The sequence below is a fragment of the Puma concolor genome, chromosome A2 (assembly GCF_028749965.1).
Source record: "Puma concolor isolate L17-30 chromosome A2, mPumCon1.1.hap2, whole genome shotgun sequence".
NCBI classification, from domain to species: Eukaryota; Metazoa; Chordata; class Mammalia; order Carnivora; family Felidae; genus Puma; species Puma concolor.
The window spans coordinates 167,531,912-167,558,212 of record NC_141668.1 but is presented as its reverse complement, the minus strand read 5'-3'; the positions used below and the strand labels follow the sequence as shown (position 1 = coordinate 167,558,212).

At 48.8% G+C, this 26,301-nt stretch overlaps 1 protein-coding gene across 1 annotated transcript in view; it reads right to left on the bottom strand.

Annotated features, from left to right (window-relative positions):
- Window positions 1-1,474: 1,474 nt before the first annotated feature.
- Window positions 1,475-26,301, bottom strand: part of LOC147583832 (complement C3-like) — a 39,999-nt gene continuing 15,172 nt past the window's right edge. The window contains exons 18-41 of the mRNA XM_086699299.1: window positions 23,559-23,667; window positions 23,192-23,277; window positions 18,195-18,337; window positions 17,878-18,090; window positions 15,756-15,822; window positions 15,560-15,646; window positions 14,599-14,802; window positions 14,088-14,163; window positions 13,641-13,800; window positions 12,631-12,729; window positions 10,318-10,474; window positions 8,479-8,642; window positions 7,235-7,393; window positions 7,032-7,091; window positions 6,825-6,915; window positions 6,656-6,707; window positions 5,263-5,350; window positions 5,093-5,182; window positions 3,172-3,277; window positions 2,884-2,973; window positions 2,624-2,707; window positions 1,980-2,063; window positions 1,753-1,888; window positions 1,475-1,657 (exon numbers count right to left, since the gene is read on the bottom strand). Of these exons, the coding sequence (XP_086555425.1) occupies window positions 1,516-1,657; window positions 1,753-1,888; window positions 1,980-2,063; window positions 2,624-2,707; window positions 2,884-2,973; window positions 3,172-3,277; window positions 5,093-5,182; window positions 5,263-5,350; window positions 6,656-6,707; window positions 6,825-6,915; window positions 7,032-7,091; window positions 7,235-7,393; window positions 8,479-8,642; window positions 10,318-10,474; window positions 12,631-12,729; window positions 13,641-13,800; window positions 14,088-14,163; window positions 14,599-14,802; window positions 15,560-15,646; window positions 15,756-15,822; window positions 17,878-18,090; window positions 18,195-18,337; window positions 23,192-23,277; window positions 23,559-23,667 (2,747 nt within the window). The 3' untranslated portion in view covers window positions 1,475-1,515. The remainder of the gene's footprint in view (window positions 1,658-1,752; window positions 1,889-1,979; window positions 2,064-2,623; window positions 2,708-2,883; window positions 2,974-3,171; window positions 3,278-5,092; window positions 5,183-5,262; window positions 5,351-6,655; window positions 6,708-6,824; window positions 6,916-7,031; window positions 7,092-7,234; window positions 7,394-8,478; window positions 8,643-10,317; window positions 10,475-12,630; window positions 12,730-13,640; window positions 13,801-14,087; window positions 14,164-14,598; window positions 14,803-15,559; window positions 15,647-15,755; window positions 15,823-17,877; window positions 18,091-18,194; window positions 18,338-23,191; window positions 23,278-23,558; window positions 23,668-26,301) is intronic.

Below are 26,301 nucleotides of genomic sequence, written 5' to 3'. Positions count from 1 at the left end.
ATTGAGGAGGTGGTGGATCCAGGTGGGGAGGACGATGAGGAGGCGGAGGATCCAGGTGGGATGAAGGTGAGGAGGCTGAAGATCCAGGTGGGAGGAAGGTGAGGAGGTGGAGGATCCAGGTGGGAGGAAGGTGAGGGGGCGGAGGATCCAGGTGGGAGGAAGGTGAGGAGGGGGAGGATCCAGATGGGAGGAAGGTGAAGAGGGGGAGGATCCAGATGGGAGGAAGGTGAGGAGGGGGAGGATCCAGGTGGGAGGATGGTGAGAGGGTGAGGGTCCAGGTGGGAGGAAGGTGAGGAGGGGCAGGATCTAGGTGTCAGGAAAGTGAGGAGGCGGAGGATCCAGGTGGGAGGAAGGTGAGGAGGCGGAGGATCCAGGTGGGAGGAAGGTGAGGAGGCGGAGGATCCAGGTGGGGAGGAAGGTGAGGAGGGGCAGGATCTAGGTGTCAGGAAAGTGAGGAGGCGGAGGATCCAGGTGGGAGGAAGGTGAGGAGGCGGAGGATCCAGGTGGGGAGGAAGGTGAGGAGGGGGGATCAAGGTGGGATGAAGATGAGGAGGCAGAGGATCCAGGTGGGAGGAAGGTGAGGAGGCTGAGATCCAGGTGGGGAGGCAGGTGAGGAGACAGGATCCAGGTGGGGATGAAGGTGAGGAGGTGGAGGACGAGGTGGGAAGAAGGTGAGGAGGGGGAAGATCCAGGTGGGAGGAAGGTGAGGAAGCGGAGGTTCCAGGTGGGAGGAAGGTGAGGAGACAGGATCCAGGTAGGGATGATGGTGAGGAGGCAGAGGATCCAGGTGGGAGGAAGGTGATGAGGTGGAGGATCCAGGAGGGGAGGAAGGTGAGGAGGCGGAGAATCCAGGTGGGAGGAAGGCGAGGAAGGGAAGGATCCAGGTGGGGATGAAGATGAGGGGGAGGATCCAGGTGGGAGGAAGGTGAGGAGGTGGAGGGTCCAGGTGGGAGGAATGTGAGGTGTTAGAGGATTAAGGTGAGGATTAAAGTGAGGAGGTAGAGGGTTCAAGTGGGGATGAAGGTGAGAAGACAGGATCCAGGTGGGGAGCAAAGGTGAGGAGGGGGAGGATCCAGGTGGGAGGAAGGTGAGGAGGCAGAGGACTGTGGAGCCCTCGTGCATAATGATGCTCGTGAGGGCTGGGGTAAAGCAGGTGAGGATACCGGTACCCACACAGTGGATGAGAGAAGGATGTAGGTGAAGATACTGGTGAGGACCCAGAGGAGGAGGCAGAGGACACACAGGTCACGATGCAGGTGGAAAGAAAGCAAGTAGGTGAGCACTTGGCGCAAACGCAGGCTCACTTCAGACTACGTGCAGGTGCAGTGCAGGTGCATGTGGGCACGGGCTCCCCGGGGGAGGAAGCAAACGTGCAGGTGATCCACAGGGAGGAAGGAGTTGCAGGGGAGGAAGCAGGGGATCACAGCTGCCTCTTCCTCCCTCTCCGAGACCTTCCGACTTTGGGAGACACATGAACTCTCAGAGAAGCTTTATTGTGGGGACTGTGGGCAGGGGTCAGTTGGGACAGCCAAAGACAACCATGTTCTCAGTGAAGTTGGCCAGGTCTTGACACAGCTTCTCATTCTCCTCATCCTGGCATTCATCAGCCTCTGGCCACCCTTCCAGCCAGGTGTCCTTCCCGATGACATACTTGATGCTGAGGGATGGCAACAGGTCAGGATCAGGGCAGGGAAAGCATGGGAAGGGGCGACTCACTGCGGGGTGTGGGGCATGCACAGGGCTGACACTCACTTGGGTTTCTCTCCCCACAGGTCGGCGGACATGCCCCACATGAGGTAGTGTTTCCCCTCCTGCAGCTTCAGGGCTTCTCTGCACTTGATGTGGCTGATGAACCTGCGCTCCTGTCCAACCTGCACCTCATCAGAGCCTGGAAGGGACGGACAGGGACGCTGAGTGGGGGAGGGCAGGGAACCAGCAAGAAGGAAGTGGAAAGACAGAGCACAGACTGCAGGGCTGACCTGATTTGATGATCTGCTCGACGACCATTACGTAATCATCAAAGTCTTCTGACAGCTCCTTCTTGAGAAGCCTGGTCTTGTACACTGATGGGGGAGGAGGGGAAGGACGGTGGGGTCACGGGCAAGGGGGGCTGCGGGGACCCTCAGCTGCAGGTGTACCTGGGCATATGGCGTCCCCAAGGAGACACATGCAGGGTCACAGCCACATGTGCAACAGTCCCTGCCCCCCAGTAACACACCTGCCAAATGTGTTCCCACAACCACCACGTCACACAGCCACACACGGCCATGTGCACAATTACACTCACCATAGTGGAGTCCTATGCATAACCTCCCATCCACTATCCCCCACAAGCACTGTCTCTCATCTCCATGGCTTGGCACGACTACAATGTCACACACACAACGGGCAGACGACCATATCTGCTCTCACACTGGCTGCACACCCGGCCGACACATTAGCGTGGCTCCCCATGCACTCATGGCCCCTCATAACACATTTACACCCACACACACATTGGCTGCAACCACAGCCTGACGTATACAGGCCATATGCAGCCAGGGGCACTCATAGCCAGTCACACACACAGCCATGGCCACACAGTGTCACGCACCCAGGCACCCACATGCACGTGCCCACTCACCGTAGTCTACTCCTGGTTCACAGGCCTTGTCCAGACGGTCGTCCAGGGTGATCTTTTCATCCATCGGGTGCATGAAGCAGTTCTCTGTGTGGTGGATGAGTGGGGGACATGGTTGTATTACACGCGTTGTCCAGGGCCCCCCGCCCCTGGGTCCGTGTGGGTGTCCACTGGGTGTGGGCTTTCAGAGTCCCCTTGGGCCACCCCCATGGAAGGAGGATCCAGGGGTGTGTGTCCACCCTTCCTGGCTTCTCTGCACCCACCCTCAGCACAGCGGCACATGTCTTTGTGACAGAGCTTGCTCAGCAACCCGTCTTCTTTGTCTGGGTGGTAGAACCGGATGCAATTCTCATCTGTGGGCAGAGGGCAGGGAGGTGTCAGAGGGCTAGGGCCTCCAGCCCAGAGACCCAGGGGCTTGGATTCCCAACTCCAGTCCCTCAGACCTGGAGAGGCCAGGTCCCCAACCCTGGGACCCTCAGGCCCCCGCCTCGCACGGATCCCTTGGACCCTCAGGCCCCCCAGGCCCCCCAGACCCTAGGTGGGCTGCTCACCCAGGTTGTAATAGGAGTACACCTTGACCGACCCAGGCTGGATAAGCCCCACGTTGAAGTACTGGTGCACTTTGAAGGTCAGACAGTCCTCCTGGTCATGTGAGATCTGGGGGGAAGGAGGAGGCTGGTCAGTGGGGCGAGAGGTCATGTAAGATCTGGGGGGAAGGAGGAGGCTGGTCAGTGGGGCGACAGGTCATGTGAGATCTGGGGGGAAGGAGGAGGCTGGTCAGTGGGGCGAGAGGTCATGTGAGATCTGGGGGGAAGGAGGAGGCTGGTCGGTGGGGCCACACGTAACGGAGCCCAGCATAGGGTCCTGGGGGTTGAGACAGTGGTGGAGAAAGTGAGGGAGCAGGAGTCTCCACCAAAAGACTGATGAGCACTTCAACACAGCCATTTTCCACTTCTCCAAGGCTCACAGCTACATTATCCCTGTCAGCTTCCTTTCCTAGTTCAGTGTGGCCATGTGATTGATCCGTTCTGGCCACCGGACTGCTGTCTCTGCCCATAAAAACATCCATGGTTAATGGTACTGAATGCTATATTTAAAAGTTGTTATGGGATGGCACCAGGAGGGCATAGTTGGTTAAATATCCGACTCTTTATCTCAGGTCAGGTCATGATCATGGGTTTGTGACTTTGAGCCCCACATTGGGCTCTGCTCTGACAGCACAGATCCTTCTTGGGATTCTGTCTTTACTTCTCTCTGCCCCTCCCCTGCTTGTGTTCTCTGTCTCTCTCAAAATAAATAAACATTAGAAAACTGAAAAGAAAAACTTATTGAGAGGGTAGATCTTAAAAGTTCTCATCACACACACACACACACACACGCGCGCGCGCGCGCATGCATTAAAACTATGTGAAGTAATAAATGTGTTAAGTAAACTTATGGTGGTGATCATTTCCCAATATACACATACATCAAATCATTATGTTATGCACCTTAAACTTACACAATTTTATATGTCAATGATACCCCATTCAAGCTGAAAAAATAAAGACAAAGAAAGGGAGAGAGAGAGAAACAGAAATAAATATGCATAGACAGGTGTACTTGGAGGAACAGGCTAGCACTTAATGAAGTTGGGTAGAGAGTATATGGAACTGTGTTTTACTGCTCTGCAATTTCCCTGTAAGGTTGGAATCCTATAAAAATTTAAGTGCACAAAAAGTCCAGTACAAGAAAACGTCAACCACTAGCTCATGCACAATCCTCTTTTCTTCCAGAGAGGAGGGGTCCAGAGAGGACTGTAAGATCCTAGGGATCTCAGAGTCCCAAGAAGGAATGTGAGCGGATCCCTGACTTAGTGTGTGGAGCATAAAACCCTTCCCTTAGCCTCCCAGCTGGACTTTACCTGAGTGGGAGGCACAAGACTCTTGTGTTGGGACCCTCATATTCTTGAGAGGCTTATTACAGCAGCTAGTGTTACTTATGCTGACTAATATGGGGTGAGGGGACTTTGGGAATTTTGGAAGTTAGCAGGGGGCATGTGAGGATAGGGAAATGGGAAGATGTAAGTAGGGGAGAGGAGGAAGCTCAAGTCAATGTTAGAGAGGAAGGCAGTGACAGAAAGTCAGATGGAGAGCAAACACGGAGAGAGAAAACCCAGGGGGTGCGGAGCAAGGGGAATGCTTTTCAGCACTGAGCACTTTATTTTTTAAACCCAAGTGGCTCCCTTCAAAAGTTGTTTAGGACTATGATGAGAAGAAGTTGGAGGAAGCAAGTATAAAATGAGGTTGAAATGAGACTGGTCAGAAGGTAAGCTGCTTAGAAAAGATGAGAGGACCTGGGTTGTCCACCTTCTTTTTATGCCCCTTCCCTCCACCACCCAGCAGCAGAGACCCCTCACCTCCTAGACTGGGCCTGGTGTGGCCCAGAAGGAGGCCTGCCTGGTAGATGTCAGATCCCCATTGGAAGCCTTACCTTGTCCAGGTAGATGGTGACGGTGTTCTTATTTGAGAAGGCCTTGTTCAGCTCGTACATAGAGATGTATCTGTCAATGCCGTTGCTCAACTGGGGAAGGGTAAGACTTATGAATATCTTCCTGAGGCCTCTGCCCTCTGACCCAGCCCCCAAGCCCAAGCTCTTCATACCAGGTCAAGATCACCAGTGTCAGGAGAAAAGCCAGTCATCATGGATACATCCAGGATCGACATGGTAGCATCCTGGTCTCCCAGGTACCTGAATAGGGCAGGGAGAGGGCACTTGGGTCCCAGGGTAGGGTCAGCCCTGGGGCACAGTGTCTGCACAAGGGGGTCTGGTCAGAGACTGGGGTTACTGGTTCCCACACAGCAGCACAGAAGGATATTAGATTGTGGGAAACACTCCCCAAATGGAATAAAGGAAAGGCAGTGTCATGGTCAAGGTGACTAAAAGCTCAGGCTCTGGAGCCCCTTTGCATGGGTTCAAATCCCAGCTCCATATGACATTTGATGAGTCACTTGACCTCTCCATGCCTCAATTCGTCCAGAAAATGCAGACGAGAAAATGTTACCATGGCCTAGCTCAATAACGCCAGGCCCCCAGCACCAGGGTACAGTAGTCGTAATTGCATAAAGTACGAATACAAATCTTGTCTCTGGATCTCGAGTCCACCAATCATTGTGCAAATCACAGACACGCATCACGGTCAGTGACCAATCACGTCATTCCTTTCGAAGTCTGTCTGTGATGGGTCACTGAGCAGTTCATGCACAGACAGCAAGGCCTGTGGTTGTGGTACTTCCTTATCTCCCAGGGATAAGCCGCATGACGTCTCACAAAACTGGTCAACTGGCAGAGGGATCTGCCAGCCAAGATGAAAGGCAGCAGAGAAATGAAGACACTGGAGGTAAAATTTGAAAGCACAGAAACGGAGTTAGAGAAGGAACAGCAGACTGTGGGAATGTCACCCTTGCTGCCATTGGAGGGACCGACCGGCTGTCTTGTGACATCGGCCGCTCAAAAGATTAGAGTTGGAAGGTGACCTAAGTTAGAAGGGAGCGTGACAGTTCACTATGTCATAGGAAAGATGCCTGCTCAATCCCTACCCCAGGTGACACAACAGAAGGAAGACCCACAGCACTTTTGGTAAGTGTTTTACAAAGGAGAACAAGAATTGCTTGTTATCTCCATGTTCTAATGTTGTAGTTTACAGCATGCTAAACAAATTCTCATGTTACTGTAATTTCCATTTCTCTGTACCTTCCTAACTGGCAGTTTGAGGGTTCTGAAGCTGTGATAAAACGCTTTAAAGGTCATGCAACAATGGCAACTTCCCCCACTGATTTGTTGACACTGCTTGAATAATTTCAGGTTATGGGGCCATCGCTCGTGTTGGACTGCCAATGCAAGGTGAGGACTGCCTGGGGTACCCACCTCCTGGCAGGTACTTCAGACAATACCAGATGCACAATATGCTCTTAGAAAGGATTAGGCCATGGAAAGGAGAAGTCTTGCTATAGACAGAGGAATGGCCAAGATGACCCCCAGTGACCCATCACTTACCTGGTACAGATGTCAAGGATCATGGTGTCCAGGGCTTCCTGAGGCCTCTTGACTAGAAACACAGACAGAAAAGTGGGAGGGGGGTGTCCCTGGGTCCCAACTCAGGAAGGAGGCAGACATTAGAATGAGGGCGGGGGAAGGGTAACAGGTAGGGTCTTAACTCTTTTACCATCTTCAGGAGCTCGTCGTACATTAATCTTGAGGTCAAAGTTCTTGCAGGTGTGGTTGCTTTTGAGCTTGGCATGGTACATTGTCACCACCTGGTGAGATCACAGGGCAATGCAGTGTCAGCCCACTTGAGTTGAGAAGAGGGTCCCTTGGGGTCAGAGGGGCTGAGAGAAGGCGGGCCAAGCTGGTATGTGTTCCTGTTCCTTACCGACAAGGTGCCTTGTCCCTTCCCCTTAGCTGTTACTACGAAATCCTCATTTTTCTTGGTCTGCAGGGAGCAGGGAGAGAAGAGAGAGGATTTGGGAACCAAGCCTTCCCCTGGTTGCTACTGTCATATGCTCTATTTCTCGCCTGTGGCAAACACTGGTTGTTGTGGAGGGGGACGGCAAGCGTTTGGCGAGGCAGTTGTACCTCTGCTGACCGCTGGAGGCTAGCAGATTCCCAGAGGATGGTGTGCCTGATGGCAGAGCTGCGGCTGGGCAGTTCAATGGATACTTCCAGGTTCAGGTCCTTGTGGTCAGGGACATCCTTCTGGAATTGGGCCAAGGCCTGGAACACCATGAAGGTGGCCTAGAGCCCATGAGAAAGAATGAAGGTGAGCCAGGAGACTGAGAAAGTGGTTAGAACCCACTGGGGAAGGAAGAGACTCAGATCAGAGGGAAGGGGGTACTGGGACTATAGCTTAGGACCCCCTGCCCCAGAGAAGGTGAGGATAAGATTAGGGGTTGTTAGACACTGAGGACTTGTTCTTGATTCTCCAAGGGACAGTGGCTTAGACAAGAGCTTGGACACACTGAGAACAGGTCTAGAATCCACCAGAAATTGTAGGTATAGGACTGGACTGAAACTGTAGCACCATTGAAAATATGGCACAACCCATCCAGGGCAGAGTCTAGGACAAAGGTTCGGAGCCACTGAGAATGTGTTTAGAACCCATTTGTGTAAAAGGAATGAAGTTGGAGGGGCGCCTGGGTCGCTCATTCGGTTAAGCGTCCAACTCCGGCTCAGGTCATGATCTCATGGTCCGTGGGTTTGAGCCCCGCGTTGGGCTCCGTGCTGGCAGCTCAGAGCCTGGAGCCTGTTTTGGATTCTGTGTCGCCCTCTCTCTCTGCCCCTCCCCTGCTCATGCTCTGTCTCTCTCTGTCTCAAAAGTAAATAAACGTTAAAATAAAAAAATTAAAAAAAAAAAGGAATGAATTTGGATCTTGGGGATACTGATCATATGCTCTAGATTTCAAATGGACAGAGACTGGCAGCTTTCCAGGAAGAAAGGGGTCAACTGGAGACTGAGGCTATTGAAACCATGTCCTAGAACCCACTCTCCTGGGTCAGAGAGGCTTATGTGATGTCCTAGATGATGTCCAAGAACATGATCTAGAACCCACAGTAAGATGAACTAACACTGGGAGCTGGTGGAACTGAGATCCTGGTCTAGATATCAGGAGGCTCAGAACACAGCTTGGGCATCCAGAATGTAGTCTGGACTCCACCACTGGGTTCACAACTAAAAAATCCTGACCTCTCAATTCCATTACAGCCACTGTAGCTTGTGGGACAGAAGGACTGCCCCTCTTGGTTAACATGTTCTCTGGGAGACCAGTGGGAAGCCAGAGGAGGTAGGCATGCAGGTGCCTGGGGGATATGGGGTCACTTGCCTGGGTGGAGCCGTAGCCCCCTCCGTAGTATCTCTGCTCATTGAGCCAGCTGGCAATGGGACGTACAGAGTCAAAGTCTTTGAGCACCAGCAGGGCCAAGAGGGCATAGGATGTGGCCTCCACGTTGTAGAGGCGCTTGCCAGGCTCCTCCCAACTTGTCTTCTCTGCAAAGAGATGCACCACCCCCCCATCCCGTTCCCCATGCTCACTGCACAGTCCAGTCTGAGATGGCTCAAGAAAACTCAGAAAAAGACTCACAATAGACTTCTTGGTGTTCAGGTGTCCTGACTGACATCCAAGGCCCTCAATCTGCTGGCTCCTGCCTCACTCTCTTCTTTCATTAACATTCACTCTTCCATTTCAATTCTCAACTGCAGCCCCACTGATCTATAGGAGATTCCCTAAACTTTCCATGGTCATTCTTACTTTCTGGGCCTTTTCACATTCTGTACCCTCTATGTATTCCTGGTTAATCCCATCCTGCACAATTCAGCTTCAATGGCACCCCAAGAGTTTGTGAGGCCCTCCCTCTGTCTCTTAAAACATCATGTGCTGTCCTGTCCTAACACTGTGATGCTCTATAGCAATCTATTTACTCATTTGTTTCCTCAACTGGAGTGTGAACCATGTTGGCAGGGGCTGTGCTGTATTCACTGCGATGTCCCAAGTGCCCACGAAAGCACTTGTGGCAGAGATCATCATTAAAAAGCATTCCCTCCTCAGGGACACCTGGGTGGCTCAGTCGGTGGAGCTTCCAACTTTGGTTCAGGTCATGATCTCACGGTTCAGGAGTTCAAGACCCACATCAGGATGTCTGCTGTCAGCACAGAGCCAGCTTTGCACTCTCTGTCTCCCACTGTCTCTGCCTCTCCCCTGCTCATGCCCTCTCTTTCAAAATAAATGAACATTAAAAAAAAACAAAACAAAACACTGCTCCCTCCTCCTGGGCACACAGTTGCAATGCATCTCCCATATGTCTTTGCAGGCAGGTGCAGCCACATACTGAACTCTGGATGATGGAATGGACACTGGCAATGTTAGGGGCCCCTTCCATGCCTGGTCTACCTCCCTTAAACAATCCACCTGACCATTTCCCCTTATGCTTAGATGGAGTGGATCCCAAGCACCCCGTGGTGGCAAAGTCATGAAAAGATAGAGGCCCAGATCTCCACATGACTGTCTGGAAGAGAGCTGTCCACCAACAACAAGCTTCCATTGTGCTAAACCACCTCAGTATATGTACTGACATATGTTACATCAGTGAGTGCAAACCTGATGCAGTATATTACCTGAGCCAATGATTAAGTGCTCACTGTGTGCTGGGCACTGTGCTAAATTCCCTATGGCATTATCTTATCTAATCCTAATTACCCTTGAGATAATGACGACAACAACATCGGAATAGAGCTCTCACTGTATGCTAGACCTTCTACCTACATTACTCCTTCAATCTTGTCAACCACCTATGATGTAAGTTATCTTCTTCAGATGAGGTCCAGGGAGGGTCAGTGACTTTTACAGAGTCGCACAGTGAGAATGTGGCAGAGGGGGATTTGAATTCGGATCTGTCTGATGTCGGAGCCCACGTCCTTGTTCCTGTGTCATAGCAAGTGCTCCAAACATAGCTGTTGAATGAATGATGCTACCTTCTTGTGTAGCTTACGGTGAGGATTCTGACACCTCAGACCCATTCAGCCAGCAGGGCTTAGCACCATCCACTCCAGGTCAACCTGAAGCTGCCCATCGTAGCATAGCTTAGAGCCACACATGCCAGCTCAAGATGACCACCCCCAAACCCTGGCCATACATTCCTTTGTACTTCACCAGGCTGCCACTCACCTTTGGCTGTGCTCAGAAATTTTTCGAGGAGATCTTCCTTCAGCCTGCCTAATTGGGCCAGGGCATAGCCTGCAATAGCCACAGAATATGGCCTCCGCAGGTTCCTATAGTGGAATTCAATATAATCTCCTGCCTTATTGATGTTCTTTTCCAGGTTCTGTGAGAAAGAGGATTGGTTCTCTGGTAAGTTGGACATTGCAACCACAGAGAGCTGGTAAGCATCACACAAATGCCAATTCTTGGGTATGAGGAAGGATTCTGTCCTTGGGACATATTTGTTTAGAATCTTTTTTTTTTTTCTTTTTTGGGTTTTCCAGATATTTTAGTATCCATGAACTGCCTCGTTGCTGAGTACCTCTGATGTGCCTGGGACAGTTTATATACCCAGTGGTGTTTTGGTAACAGTTTAAGCACCAGCTCTCCGGAGTGTGTATGGGGGCCAGGAGTCTGTTTTATCGCCTGCCAATTACTGTGGTGTAAATGCTCCCACTGTGGGCAATTTCAAGCTACCAACGTAATGGCCCTGAACATAAAGGGGAGAATATGTGTCGCAGATAGACACTCATGACCTAGCATGACCCAGCTTCAGCACCCCACTGGGAAACCTCTTCTCTAATCATCAGCTTCACAGCTAACACTTACTATATGGCAGTCACACAGGCAATCGCTGAACTTCAGGATCCTATGGGGTTGGCATTATTTTCATCATCATCTCTACTGCACAAATGACAAGATTGAGACCCAGAGAGATGATGGAAGGAGGAAGACATGATGTGCAGCGTTCGCGAACTTTCTTGGTGTAAATATTACCGTGGCCAATTTCAAACTATGTGGAGTCAGTGAATGCAGAGTTGGGGGGAGGGGGGCAGTAGCACAGAAGTAGATAGCATTTCCACCTTATAGGTACATAACCTCGAGATGGATAGATTTGTCATAGATAATGAGGGAAAGTAATAAAACAATCAGGAAGTGATGAGTTTTGGGTGTTTCTTACCTTTGCTTTTAATGCTTAGTGTTTAGTCTAAAGTCAGTTTACATAATTTGCTTGAAAAGAATGATTGTGTTTAACAACTGGCTTGTGTAAGTCCTGGAAGTTTAACGGTTGGCTTTCACAGACTGATCCCAGCACACTCTTCATCTGCATCCCAGTAATCTGGGTCTACAGCCTATGCTATACTCAGGCATAGTGTTGCCATTTTGTAGAAGAAAATGTTGGTGCCTTGCAGCAGAAACTAATCCTTTCCCCGCCAGCTGCCTGTCCTCTATCTACTCTTGACTTTTGCAGAAACTTCGGTCTTTCATTCACTCGGCCACAGTGGAAGCAGCCATATTTACTCAGTAAGACCTACTTCCTGGCCTCAGCTGATTGGTCCAGGTATGACCACCTGACCCCGGGTGGGCCAATCAGAATTTCCCCTATGGGAATCTGAAAGCTCTAGGTTTGGTCTGGCTATTTCCCCAAGGAAGGCAGCCAAGTTCTGCCGGCCAGGCTGGGTGGCAGGGAGAGAGGAATTATTGGGCCCAGAACGGCCTGGGTCCCTCTGAGCCCCTCAAGTCAACAGCCCTGTCCCCTCTATCTTGAGTCCGATGAAGGGAGGGGCAGCTGCCTGAGGTAAAATCCTGGGATCTCCACCTTGGCAAGCTAAGGTCAAACAAACCACTCTCAAACCCCAGGACAAAGCAGAGGGAGTAATTGCAGAGACTCTCGGGAGTCCACCTTTCTAAGCTTCTCTGCTTCAGAACCAAAACCAGAGGAAAGAGACAGCCGTGAGCCAATATTTGTGATCACTTCCTTTTTGGGGTCATGGGCCCCTTGGAAAATTTCCTAAAAGATCTCCTGAACTAAGAGAGTAGCCTTGATGTGTTCTTGGGTCTGGGTTGTGCCTTTTCTTCAGGGAAGCAGCAAGGTATGCTGCACTGATCATGTAGCAGTGATGGGGAAAGCAGGCTGAGGGGGCTTTTGTTGAAATTGACTGACACTCTCTGGACAGGGTAAAGCAGGCAGAAAGGACCCATTCTTTGATCTCTTTCTGTCTTAGTTTTCTCCTCTGTAACCTGGGGATAAGAAGAGTAGCCTACGTCTCGGACTCTTAGAAGGATTACAGGACTTATCATGTGCAGCACTTAGATGAGCATCTTAGTTAAATGCTCAAAAAATGCTGGGAATTATTATGGTTTTATGGGCATTATGGCTGCTGTGGTGGCTGCTATTGCACTGGGAGGACCGGGAATCACCCTAATGCAACACCTCACCCTCCAAGGTGGATGTGCCATGGGTAGGGAGGCGAGAAGGAGACGGTGGCAGACACTTACATTGACCCTTTGCTTGCAAATATCTTTAGCCCCTTCCAATGCAATGAGAACAAAGGCTGTGAGGGACACATCCTTCTCCTCATTCTCTTGGTAGCCACCCTAGAATGGGAAGCAAGAAACAAGGATAGTATGACCACTGTGTCCCCCATGCTGACCAAACCTCTTGTAGGGTCAGCAGGTCAAGGCAGGGTTGAGTCTCTCATCAGTATCTCCCTAGGTGGGCCACACTTTTCAGTATTCATTGATTCAGCAATTGTTGCTGGTGCTGTGGATAAGATGGTGGGCAAGAACTAGACGCCAGCCCCAACCCCCACAGTGCTCCCCATCTAGTAGGGGAGACAGACATGAACCAATTGGCTCACCAGTAGACATATCATTACAAATTGATGAGTGCTGTGCAGGAGGAGAAGTGGATGTGGCATTGAGAATGGACAGTGGCAGTGTGACTCAGTTGTGGAGATCAGGAAAGATTTCCCTGTGGGATGACCAGGGTTGGCATGCCAGACAGTGAGAACAGCATGTGCAAAGGCCCCATGGCTGGATAGAGCAAAGCTCTTTGCAGTACAGATGGCATGTGATGGGGATAGGGGGATGGTGTGAGATTGGAAATCTGAAATGTCAGGCTAAGGCAGTGATTTTCCACCTTATGCATGCATCAGGACCTCATGGCAGGGGGAGGGGGGTTGTAGCAACTGTGATTCCTAGGCCCTACTCCTGAAGTTTCTGATTCCTGCATCTCAAGTCTATATTGAGATCATACTTTTCTAACAAGTTTGAAGGTGATTATGCAGCTGCTGGCCTGGGGACCACATTTGGAGAACCACAGCTGGGACGGGTTCTATATTTTCAGAGTGAAGGGGGAGGGACTTCGGTGTGGCACTAGCCTCTGAAGGTCTCTGGTCTTCGCACTGGGAAAGTGACACTCTCAGCTGAAGGGGTAGCCTTTCTCCTGTCTATCCTGTGACTCCAGTCGTCCCTCCCCCAGCTTGCCCGAAACCCATGCTTCTTACAGTCATAGCTTGGGACATTACGGGCGCGTCTTCCCGGAAGACCCCGTCGGGATTCTGCCTGTGAAGGATCAGCCATTTGACCGCCCCGCAGATGACATCGGCCTGAATGGCAATGAGGTTTGAAGCCAGAGAGAAGACCTTGACCACGTAGGCTGTCAGCCTGTGGGCGGTACAAAGCCTCAGCCAATCGCCTCCGGGATCCAGAGACTGCCATTCCAGGAAACCAATGAGCAGAGAGGGGCGGGGCCTACAGGCTGGCCCAGCCTCCCCACCCAAGTCAGGCGCCAGCCTAGCCACAGGGGGCGCTTAATGTCCACAGGCCACGTGGTAGCTCAAGGTGGGCACCGCATCTCTGTGGGCTGAAGGTCCATAGCACAGGGTGTTCGGGCGACACCTGGCTGGAACGCCCCAGGTGGGCCTGCTCAGTGGGGTGCCAGAACCGCTCACCAGGTGCTGGGCTTCCTGTCCAGGTAGGCCGCATAGGCCGAATTGTCCTGTCTGTAGGCCAGCTGCTGGGAGTACCCTGCAGGGAAGCCAGAAGTGTCTCCAGAGGAGCAGGGGCTGAGTGGAGGGGCTCAGGGGACAAGGATTCTCTGAGGGGCGAGACAGGGGTTCAGGGAGGAATGAGGGGGCTCAGGGCTGAGCAGGGAAGTCTGCTAGAAGAGCGGAAGGGGCTTCTAAAAGGGGAAGGAGTTCTCAGAGGAGAGGGGTTCAGAGAGGCGAAGGATCTCAAGGGGGTTCAGGGCAAGGGGGCCTCAGGGAGAGAGGGAGTTCTAGAGGGCTCAGAGGGGCCCAGGGTCTCAGAGAGGGCAAAGGTCAAGGGAGGTCTTTGAAAAGAAGGGATCCTGAAAGGGGAGGAGCTTAGGGGAAGGGCGTGGCCTGGAAAGGGGCCTGGGTCTCAGGGAGGACCCTGCTCTGGAGGTGGCTGGAGCAGAGAGGGTCTCCCAGGCAGACCCACCGGTTTCGATGAGCTGCAAGGCTTCCTTTCGCTTTGTGGGTCCCAACTTGTCCCACTGGTCCGTTTGGTCCAGGTAATGGACGGCAATGACCGTGGGCGTCATGCTTTTCATGTTCTGCTCCCCACAGCCCGAGGGGATCACAATGAGGTTTTTCAGTCGCTCCGCGTCGATGGCATCCTCAGTCAACTGAGCCACCGGGGTCCCTGCAACCGGGCGGGAGGACAGGGCTCAAGCAACTCACCCACCATGGGGTGGGGTGAGAAGGGTCAGGGCTGTCCCCAGCGATCCCAGGCTCCAGGCACCCAGTGCCAAAGAGGTCAGGGGCAGTTGGGGGCTGAGGGGACGTGATGGTAGGAGGTAGGAGGCGGGGGTAGGGGAGTGGGGAGGGTGTCTACATTTGTAGGGAAGGGGGTCTTATGCTTCACAGAAATCTGCTCCCTGAGCCTCTTGTTACAAGTGGCAAATTAATTCCAGAGCAATCGTCACCAATACTTAGATCATGCTTCATGCTGTTGCCAGGCGCTGTTCTAGAGAAACATCATACAGTATCTCATTTAATCCTCTCAACAAGCCTTTGATATAGGTACTATTATTCACCCCATCACAGATGAGAAAACCAAGGGTCTCTCCCCAAAACCTTACAGCTTACAGGTTACAAGGTGCTTTCCCAGGAACTTCTTTTCCCTTCTGGCTCCAGTCGTCCAACTCAGGCAATTAGTTCCAGAATTTCCTGCTCTTGAACTATACTGTTGCTCATTTAAGCTTCTCTATCATCAAAGGCTATTTGCTGAACTAAATACTGCCTGGAACCCTGTATAAAACAGATCAGGGAGGTGGCCTGCTGTTCTAGCTGTAGTGGAGGCAGGGGATGCACAGTAGCATATACACACAGAATTAGGAGAAATTAGGCCCCCTTCTCCAGAGCTGTGCCTTCCTGGGCGAGGGTCAGTGGCAGCTCACCTTGCAGGAGGATCCTGGTCTCTGAATCTGTGTCTGGTACCTGGTCACTGAGGTCTATGGCGTGGACCTCCTCTCGCTGCACTCCGTCTGCCAGTGGAATGGGAGGGACCCGTGGCGTCACCCTCTCCCACAAGGCCCTGCCTCACCCCCTACCCCACACCCCCAGGTCTCAACCCTTCTGCTGTGGCTGACTCACTTTGGCCCCGGTTTTCTGGATCCAGTGTGTGAACGGCTACAGTTTTGTTGACTCTGATCCCTTCAGGCTGAACAGTGTTGGGATGGGATGGGGGAGGGGGAAGTCAGGTGAATGAAAGAACAGACACAGCTGATCAGCAGGGCATGGGCACGATGGCATCACCCATCCTAGTTCTGTGACTGGGAGTCAGTTTACCCCCACTGCCTCTCAAATGTCCTTAAAAGAAAAGAATGTGCATAAAGTACTGAGTACAATGCATGGCACTTAGTAAGCGCTCAGTTAAACTAGGGGCTATCTTATTATCAATGTCCCAAGTGAAGCTCTCCTTCCATGCTGGACTGCTGCTGTTTGTGCCCTTCCATCACACATTCTCCTTGAAGCTGGTACTAATGCACACATTTTCCTTTGGAGACCCAGTCTCCTCCATGGCATGCTGGTAAACATTTGATAGCCATCTCTCCAGGAAGAAAAGATCCTGATTTGTGGCACTGGCAGTTTCCATCCTGCGAATATCCCTGCCACGGTAGATTTCAAGCTACCAGCATCAGAGGGTGCAGAGTTGGGAGTTGTGGACACACTGGCTCTGGGGAGCCTTGTGCAGGCTCCAGCGCCCTCTTGGGTTTCTTCCCATGTTGCCACACTGAGCCACACTGGGACCCCTGATAAAAGGGATAATTAAGATTGTGCTCCTGGGGGCGCCTGTCTGCCTGGATGGAAGAGGATGGGATTCTTGACCTTGGGGTTGTAAGTTCGAGTCCCACATAGGGCGTGGGGATTACTTAAAAATAAAATCTGAAAAAAAAAAAAAAGAGTTTGTTTCCATTAAGGAAAGAAATATTATAATAAGTTCTAGTTTGGGTATAAATAAGATATTTCACTGTAAATAACACTGTCAGTTTTAAATCATTTTCTTTTTCTTTTTTTTTTTGAGTTAGTTCTGTTATCCTTTTTGTTTTTTTTTTTTTTTGTTTCAATATATGAAATTTATTGTCAAATTGGTTTCCATACAACACCCAGTGCTCATCCCAAAAGGTGCCCTCCTCAATACCCATCACCCACCCTCTCCTCCCTCCCACCCCCCATCAACCCTCAGTTTGTTCTCAGTTTTTAAGAGTTTCTTATGCTTTGGCTCTCTCCCATTCTAACCTCTTTTTTTTTTTTTTTTCCTACCCCTCCCCCATGGGTTTCTGTTAAGTTTCTCAGGATCCACATAAGAGTGAAACCATATGGTATCTGTCTTTCTCTGTATGGCTTATTTCACTTGGCATCACACTCTCCAGTTCCATCCACGTTGCTACAAAAGGCCATATTTCGTTCTTTCTCATTGCCATGTAGTACTCCATTGTGTATATAAACCACAATTTCTTTATCCATTCATCAGTTGATGGACATTTAGGCTCTTTCCATAATTTGGCTATTGTTGAGAGTGCTGCTATAAACATTGGGGTACAAGTGTCCCTATGTATCAGCACTCCTGTATCCCTTGCGTAAATTCCTAGCAGTGCTATTGCTGGGTCATAGGGTAGGTCTATTTTTAATTTTTTGAGGAACCTCCACACTAAATCATTTGCTTTTTAATGTTTCATTGTTATTTCAATGACTTTAACATTATGGGGGAAAATTAACCACTAAACAATTTCAACCATTAATAAAGACACGTAGATGGGTGCCTTCATTTGTCCTTTAGCTTCAGGCTCCTATTGTGGTTTGACTTGGCACTGTCTCTATTTAAAATTTTGATCTTTTGTGTATCATGGATTTTTTGGCATTAATTTTGATTCCTTACAATATTGCATTAAAACACTGTTGCTCTTATGATCTCACATTTTGCTTGAAAATATTAAGGAAAGATGATATGAGGCTTTATTTTTATTGAAGACTTGATCTCCTATTATATTTGAGAATGTTCATCACTAGGAAAGAGTGAAAATGTAAGTGTTTTGCACTTACTCACCCTAATCCTGGCCTTGGTTCCAAACTTGTAGGACTCCCAAGCATCCTAAGCTGGACACTGGACACTCTTGGTGTCTCAGAGTCAGTGTCTGCAACCTGGGTTGACAGCATGGTGAGACAGGAGCCTCTCCCAAAGGACAAGGGACTGCAGGTGCCCCCAAGGACTCACCACAACCTTCAAGGGTTTCTTGACACCATCCATGAGGAAACGATTGTAGACCGCAGCCTTGACCTCCACCTCATGTAGACCGACCTTCAGAGGCACGAGGAGAAAAGGCACGGCTATTGAGGACTTGGCTGGGATTTCCAGAATCTGCTGATATGGTTTCCTTGCGGTGGCCAGGCTGCAGAAGGCTGGGTTGTAGAGCAGGGTCACCCTCGCCTGCCAGGGAGAGAGTATCAGTCAGGGGGCAGGTGCCACAGCCACCTCCCCCAACCATCCAAGCTCTCCATCATACCTCTGCCCCCACCCCCCCGGGAACCCACCTTGAGCTCCCCAACATCCTGGTAATTGTAGAGCACGGCTCGGATCTCCACTTGCTCGTTGCGCACGACGGAGTAGGGTAGCCGCAGGTCGATGAAGAAGTCTTGCATCACCGTGACCTCATAGGGGTCAGCCACGCAGATCCCTGCCCAGGAGTGGAGTGTCAAGGGAAGGAGGTGGACAGGCTCTCAGTGCTTACCCCTCACTGCGGGAGCTGTGTCAGGCTCAGCCTGTGTTTGTGCAAGCCCAGGGGCTAAACAATTGCACAGGTGACACATTAGCGATAGTGGTGGCAGCTGGGAGTCACTGTCATGTACGGTTTCCATTTTCTTCTTGTAGTTTTACTCATAGGTAGGTGTGCAGGGGGAAGGGCTCGAGCACACCCGAAGGGTCCATACCTGGGCCCTCCAAAATGGTAGCCTGAGCTCTCTCTGGTCCCTGGGCACTTGGAATGTGGCTAGCTCAGAAAACTTTTTAACACATGTTTGGAACAATTTGCATACGCCAACCTACCTTTTCAGCTGTACATTTTGCAAATCCTACAATACAGATCAAAGTATTTCCAATGAAAGGCTAGGGGCGCCTTTCCACTGACTGGCTCAGTCAGTGGTGGGTGCGATTCTTGATCTGGGGCCATGAGTTCAAGCTCATGTGGAGTGTAGAGATGACTTATGAATAAAAATAAAATCTTAAAAATAAAAAGGTGAGCACCCTCCTTGAGATGCTCTGCAGACATAAATATGTACTAGATTTCAAAGGCTTAGTACAAACAAAAGCAAAATGCATCTTTCACAATTTCGAGATATTAATAGGTTATTCTTAAATATCAATAGATGATTATTATAACATTATCATTAGAGTGATGGTGGGTTTTTTTCAACATATTTTTCAGCATATTTTTTCAACGTATTTACCACAAGTTGCAAGAATAACATTGTGGAGATATTTGGTTACAGAAAATGTATGATAAAATGGATGTCACCTCCTCTTTTTTTATGGGGCTCCCAGAAAATTTAAAATGACATGCAGCTTGCATCGTATTTCTGGTGGACAGTGCTGATCTACAGGAGTAAAAATGACTGCAAAAGCGATGGTTAATTTGTGATTCAACAGCTACTAGGCTATATTCAAGAAAAGGGTTGATGCAAACAGAATTTGCAAAAGCATTATCATATTAAAAATGTTACACTAAAAAAATAAATAAAAATAATGTTGCACCAAAGGTGTATTAAAATTTGGGGCACCTGGGTGGCTCAGTCGGTTAAGCATCTGACTCTTGATTTTTGCTCGGGTCATGATTTCCGGGTGCCTGAGTTAGAGTCTGGTGTCAGGTTCTGAGCTGATGGTGTGGAGACTGCTAGGGATTCTCCTTCTCTCTCTCTGCCCGCGTGCTCTTCCTCTCCCCCCACCCCAAAATAAACATTTAAAAAAGACAGTTAAGGAAAAGAAATACATAAAAATTTAGTATACATATATATATGTATATGTATATATACCTTATTTTTCAGCAATGGAAAAAAATAGAGGCTTGAACCTTGAGCCTTGAAAATCCTTATTTCCTAACCTACGGTCACTATTTCTCATTCTCGCAGGGGTCTGTTATAGTCATGGGAGGTAGTTACCATTTCTTATCTACCATTCATTTTTACATTTTTAAAAAAGTTTATTTATCTTTGGCCATCTCTACACCCAATGTGGGGCTCGAACTCACAATCCCAAGATGAGGAGTCACAGGCTTTTCCAACTGAGCCAGCCAGCAGCCCCTGTTTTCACGTTCTTTTTCAACGTTTTATTTATTTTGGGGACAGAGAGAGACAGAGCATGAACGGGGGAGGGGCAGAGAGAGAGGGAGACACAGAATCGGAAACAGGCTCCAGGCTCTGAGCCATCAGCCCAGAGCCCGACGTGGGGCTCGAACTCACGGAGCGCGAGATCGTGACCTGGCTGAAGTCGGACGCTTAACCGACTGCGCCACCCTGGCGCCCCATGTTTTCACATTCTTAAAGCCAGATTTAATTTACTCTGGTGGGTGAAAAACCAGCTTTTGCACCACAAACAGGAGGCTACCTCCAGGGAAACAAAACAGTTTTGTTTTGTTAAATACTGGCCAGCTCACATTGTGCCTGCAGAAAGCAGACCTGCTCTCTCCTTGCTAATCCAACTCAGTCAAGACCTACAGAGGAGATGAGGACATCCTTGCACCAGACTTCGCTTTTCCCTTGAACAAGCTGGAAGGAGAGAGAGAGAACCACACACAGAGTGACTTCTGACACACCATCCGTGTTATGTTTGAGGCAGAGAAACGCCTACTCTCCGTGACCCTGGAAGGACAGCTACATGTCACCGCATGTTGGTCCAAACCCATGGAAGGTACATCACTGAAAGGGAACCCTAGCTTTTGACTGCAGTTGATGATAATGTATCAGTGTTGTCCCAGGGATTGTGGCAAAGGTACCACCTAATGCAAAAAAGGGGTAGAGATGGGAATTGGGGGGGAATTGAGGAGTGAGTGGTAATTCTCAGTTGTTTCTGTAGACCTAAATTGTTTAAGAAAACCCATTAATTAGGGGCCCCTGGGTGGCTCAGTCGGTTGGGCGTCCAACTTCGGCTCAGGTCACGATCTCACAGTTTGTGGGTTTGAGCCCCATGTCGGGCTCTGTGCTGACAACTTAGAGCCTGGAGCCTGCTTCAGGTTCTGTGTCTCCTTCTCTCTGCCCCTCGCCACCCCCACTCGCACTCTGTCTCTGTCTCAAAAACAAATAAATATTTAAAAAAATTAAGAAAACCCATTAATTAAAAAAATATCAACCAGGGCACCCGAGTGGTTCAGTCAGTTACACATCTGACTCTTGTTCTCAGCTCAAGGTCATGATCTCATGGTTCATGAGTTCGAGCCCTGCATTGGGCCCTGTACAGCCGACAGTGCACAGCCTGCTTGGGATTCTCTCTCTCTGCCTCTATCTTCCCCTCCCTCAAACATACTGCCTCTCTCTCTCTCAAAATAAATAAATAAGCTTAAAAATATAATCGTACCTGGTAAGACAACAGTATTGAGAAGATGTCACAAGGGTACAGAGAGCAGAATAGAAAAACCATAGGGCCCCTTAAGATGCTGACCCCATCACTCCCAGGGGGCATTGGGCAACTTCTGGGGATATTTTGGGGACATGTTACAACGGGGGTGGGGGTGCTCCTGAAGTCTTGTAGGTAGAGGCCGCGAATGCTGCTCAACATCCGTTATTGCACAGAGAACCTTCCACAGAGAACCACCCAGCCCTGAACAACATCAGTGATGAGGTGCAGAGACCCTGGTGCAGGACAGGCCTTCCCCAACCTCCAGACACACACAACCCCCCATTCCCCGCCCCGTGGGTCATGTTAAATGCAGGTTCTGATTCAGCAGGTCAGGAGTGGGGTCCAAGATTCTGAATTTCTACAAACCCCCAGGGAAAGCACCTTTGCCAGATTGCTAGTGGTTCGGGGAGCAGGCTTTCAGAAGCAGGGATCTAAACTGTGCCTTTCAAGTTTCTCTTTTCAAGCTGCAAGAACCTTTCTTATTTCAAGGAAACCTCACGCAGGCCCTCCATATGCGAACAGGGACAACGAGGAGATAGGAAGATGCTCTGATCTGAAACGCGGGCGGGGGCCACCGACCAGAAGTGTGCTGAGCTGTTACTGGAGCTCCAGACGAAAGGAAAAGTATGCGCCCCATGAATGCATGCACCACCCTCCCTCGGTCAGGAGAAACTGCCCGTTTCAGTTCCCTCAGTTAAAAAAGACAAGCAAAGACGCAGGTTTTGAACATCTTGAAGCCAGGAAAGGGAAGTGATAATAATGTGTAATGTATTATAAATGGTAACAAAACAAAATTATTAAACACATTGGTTTCGCATGAAAGAGATATTCATGCCTCCTGTCCTGAGTCTTCACATGTCCTTTTTAATGCTTCAATATTTTTTTCAACTACTTTAATGCTCAGGGAAAAAATTAACCTTTACAATGTACCTAAATCATGGGGCGCCTCATTGGCCCAGTCACTTAAGCCTCTGACTTTGGCTCAGGTCATGACCTCACAGGTTTGTGGGTTCGAGCCCTGCGTTGGGCTCTGTGCTGACAGCTTAGTGCCTGGAGCCTGCTTTGGATTCTCTGTCTCCCTCTCTCTGCCCCTCCCCCACTCATGCTCTCTCTGTCTCTCAAAAATAAATAAATAAATAAATAAATAAATAAATAAATATTAAAACCCCCCACAAAATGTACCTAAATCAAGTACAGGGGGCAGGGGGCACACATTTGCCCTCTTGCCTCAAACTCCAATATGGTTCGGAGTGGTGCTGGCTTCTATTTACAATGGAGATATTTTGTTCATCATTGACTTTTTTTTTTTTTGGATTCACATTGATTTTTTTCAAAATCATCACATGAAAATATTGCTCATCTGGTCTTAAAGTTATTGCCTCTCTCTCCTCATCCTGCTCTCAGGCCTGCCTGAGATCATCACATTAGACCAGGGCTTGCCAGCTCCCTGTGGTGGATCCCCCACCCCCTGGGATACCTTTTACCCAAGATTCACAATCTGTCTGTGTTCCAATCATGCATTTCATCCTGCTTCCTCTTTTACATTTTCTTAATCACTTTACCCATTATCCTTGTCAACATGTCAACATCACCCCTTAAGGGTGTTTTTTGCTGCAAATTATTCTAGAGACTGTGCATGTCAACATGGGGGAGATTGTATGTAAGGGGTAGGTGGAATGGAGGTATGTGGGAACTCTTTGTATCTTCCCCTCAATTTTGCTGTGAACCTAAAACTTTTCTCAAAAGAAAATTTATTTACAAAAAGCACTATGTTCCCACAGAATAGGATCTGACACTCCTCTAGTCACCTGGGAGCAGAGTGTCAGACACCAAGAAACAGGGGATCTCTCTGGATGGGATGAGAAAATGCCCAGTGTCCCTGGGATCTCTGCCCACTGAGCATGGGGGCACCAACTTCACTCACCTTTCTTGTCTGACAAGCTCACGGCCAGAATCTCCCAGGTGGTGATGGAGTCTTTCAAAAATATATTCATGGTCTTTGTGGAGATTCTGGATGGAGGAGAAGTGGGGATATTAAAAAGAGGCAGGTGTCAGAGGTACGGGGGAAGCTGGTGTGGAAGGGTCCCAAGGGGCATGTTGGAGGGATGGGTGGGGGCTGGGCACATGGAGGGAGCCTGACTCTTGATCTTCTTTCTAGGCTGGGTTGTGGAGTTGCACAGTGATTCCAGAAAAGAGGTGCATAGGGTACATACAAATGAAGTGATCCAGTCTGGGCTGCCATAGGAGCTGGCCTGGGGGTTGGGTTAAGGTGGGGGGTGTCTCAGCCTTACCCATCTTTCGCAGGTTCATTGAGATCCTCCATGCGCCATAGCCAGCTCTCAGGGAACTGGCTTCGGGAAATGATAACTTCTTCCGGGATTATATCCTCATCCAAGTCACCTAGGAGGCACGGGTGAGGAGAGGGCATTATGGGTTTAGAACACACCCATTTCTCCACTGTCCCCAGAGATATTTATCTCTACACATCTCTGGATTAACTTTATAGTTAATAAACTTTATAGTTTATTTGATTTTCTTCCCGACCTTTTTTTATGCCCCTTTCATTTTTCTTTGTATGGGAATCAGGCTCCCCTCACCTTTCCTTTTTCCAGGGTTCCTTCAATGAACAAAGGAAAACACACCTGGTGGAAGGTCCAAACCATCACCACCATGAGCAGTGGGATAGAACAGCCAAATATGCAACAGAGTGCATGATCACACTCCACAAACACTTCTGGAAGTCCCAGGACCTGGGCAGTGTATGACCTATTCTTAATATAGTAGGACTCACAGGTGCAGGATGCATAACAAGCTATTAAAATGTGTAAAAATCAGAAACCTAGCCAAAATGATGAAATGGAAGAATTCTCCTCAAAAGATATTCCAGGATGAAATGACAGCCAGAGAACTTCTCAAAACAGATCTAAACAATATATCTGAACAATAATTTAGAAAAACTGTCATAAGACTGATAGCTGGGCTTGAAAAAAGTATAGAAGACAGCAAAGAATCTTTTGCTGAAGAGATCAAAGACCTATGAAATAATCAAGGTGGATTAAGAAATGTTGTAAAAAGGGGCGCCTGGGTGGCGCAGTCGGTTAAGCGTCTGACTTCAGCCAGGTCACGATCTCGCGGTCCGGGAGTTCGAGCCCCGCGTCAGGCTCTGGGCTGATGGCTCAGAGCCTGGAGCCTGTTTCCGATTCTGTGTCTCCCTCTCTCTCTGCCCCTCCCCCGTTCATGCTCTGTCTCTCTCTGTCCCAAAAATAAATAAATGTTGAAAAAAAAAATAAAAAAAAAAAGAAATGTTGTAAATGAGATGCAAAATAACCCAGCTGCAGTGACAGCAAGGATGGAAGAAGCAGAGGAGAGAATAAGTGAAATAGAAGATAAAATTATGGAAAATGATGAAACTAAAAACAGGAGGGCAAGGAAATTTTAGACCATGAGGGGAGAATTAGAGACCTAAGTGATTCCTTGAAATGAAATAAATCTGTATCATAGGTGCTCCAGAAGAAGAAGAGAGAGAAAGGGTCAGAAGGTTTATTTGAACAAATTATAGCTGAGAACTTCCTTCATCTGGGGAAGGAAACAGGCATTCAAGTGCAAGAGGTACAAGAACTCCCTTCAAAATCAACATAAACAGGCCAATACCATGACATATCATAGTGAAAGTGGAAAAATACAAAGATAAAGAGAATTCTGAAAGCAGCTAGGGAAAAAATAGGTCTTAACCTACAAGGGTAGACACAGAAAGGTAGTAGCAGACCTGTCCACTGAAACTTGGCAGGCCAGAAGGGAGTGGCAGGAAATATTCAATGTGCTGAATAGGAAAAATATGCAGCCAAGAATCCTTTATCTGGCAAGGCTGTCATTAAGAATAAAAGGAGAGATAAAGGCTTTCCCAAACAAAAACTGAAGGAGTTTGTGACCACTAAGCCAGCCCTGCAGGAGAGCCTAAGCGGGACTCTGTGAGTGGAAAGCAGCAAAGACTACAAGGGACTAAGACATCACCATAAGTGCGAAACCTGTAGATAACCCAATGACACTAAATCCATCTCCTTCAATAATCACTGTGAATGTAAACGGACTGAATGCCTCAATCAAAAGACATAGGGTATCAGAATGGATAAAGAAACACGATCCATCTATATGTTGCTTACAAGAGACTCATTTTAGACCTAAGGACACCTGTAGATTGAAAGTGAGGTGATGGAGAACCATCTGTCATGCTATGGGACATCAAAAGAAAGCTGGAGTAGCCATACTTGTATCAGACAAACTATATTTTAAAACAAAGACTGTAACAAGAGATGAAGTAGGCCATTATATCATAAACGAGGGGTCCATCATCAAGAAGAGCTAAATTGTAAATATTTATGCCCCCAACATGAAACACCCAGACCTATAAATCAATTAATCACAAACATAAATAAACATGTAGATAATACTGTTGTTCTGGAGGGGACTTTAATACTCCACCTGCAGCAATGGAAAGATCATCTAGGCAGAAAAGCAATAAGGAAACAATGGCTCTGAATGACACATTGGACCAGATGGACTTAACATATATTCAGAACTTTTCATTCAAAAGCAGAAGAATACACATTCTTCTTGAAGGCACATGGAACATTCTTGAAAATAGATTACATACTAGGTCACAAAACAGCTCTCAACAAGTACAAAAGGATTATAATCATACCATGCACATTTTTGGATCACAACACTGTGAAACTTGAAATCAACCACAATAAAAAATCTGGAAAGCCCCCAAATGCATTGACATTAAAGAACATCCTACTAAAACATAAAGGGGTAAACTGGGATATTAAAGAAAAAATTAAAAAATGTATGGAAGCAGATGAAAATGAAAACATGACAGTCCAAACCCTTTGGGATGCAGCAAAGGCAGTTCTAAGAGGACAACACATTGCAATTCACACCAATCTCAAGAAGCAAGAAAGGTCCCACATACATAACCTAACCTCACATCTAAAGGAACTAGAAAGGCAGCAGCAAAGAAAGCCCAAGGCCAGC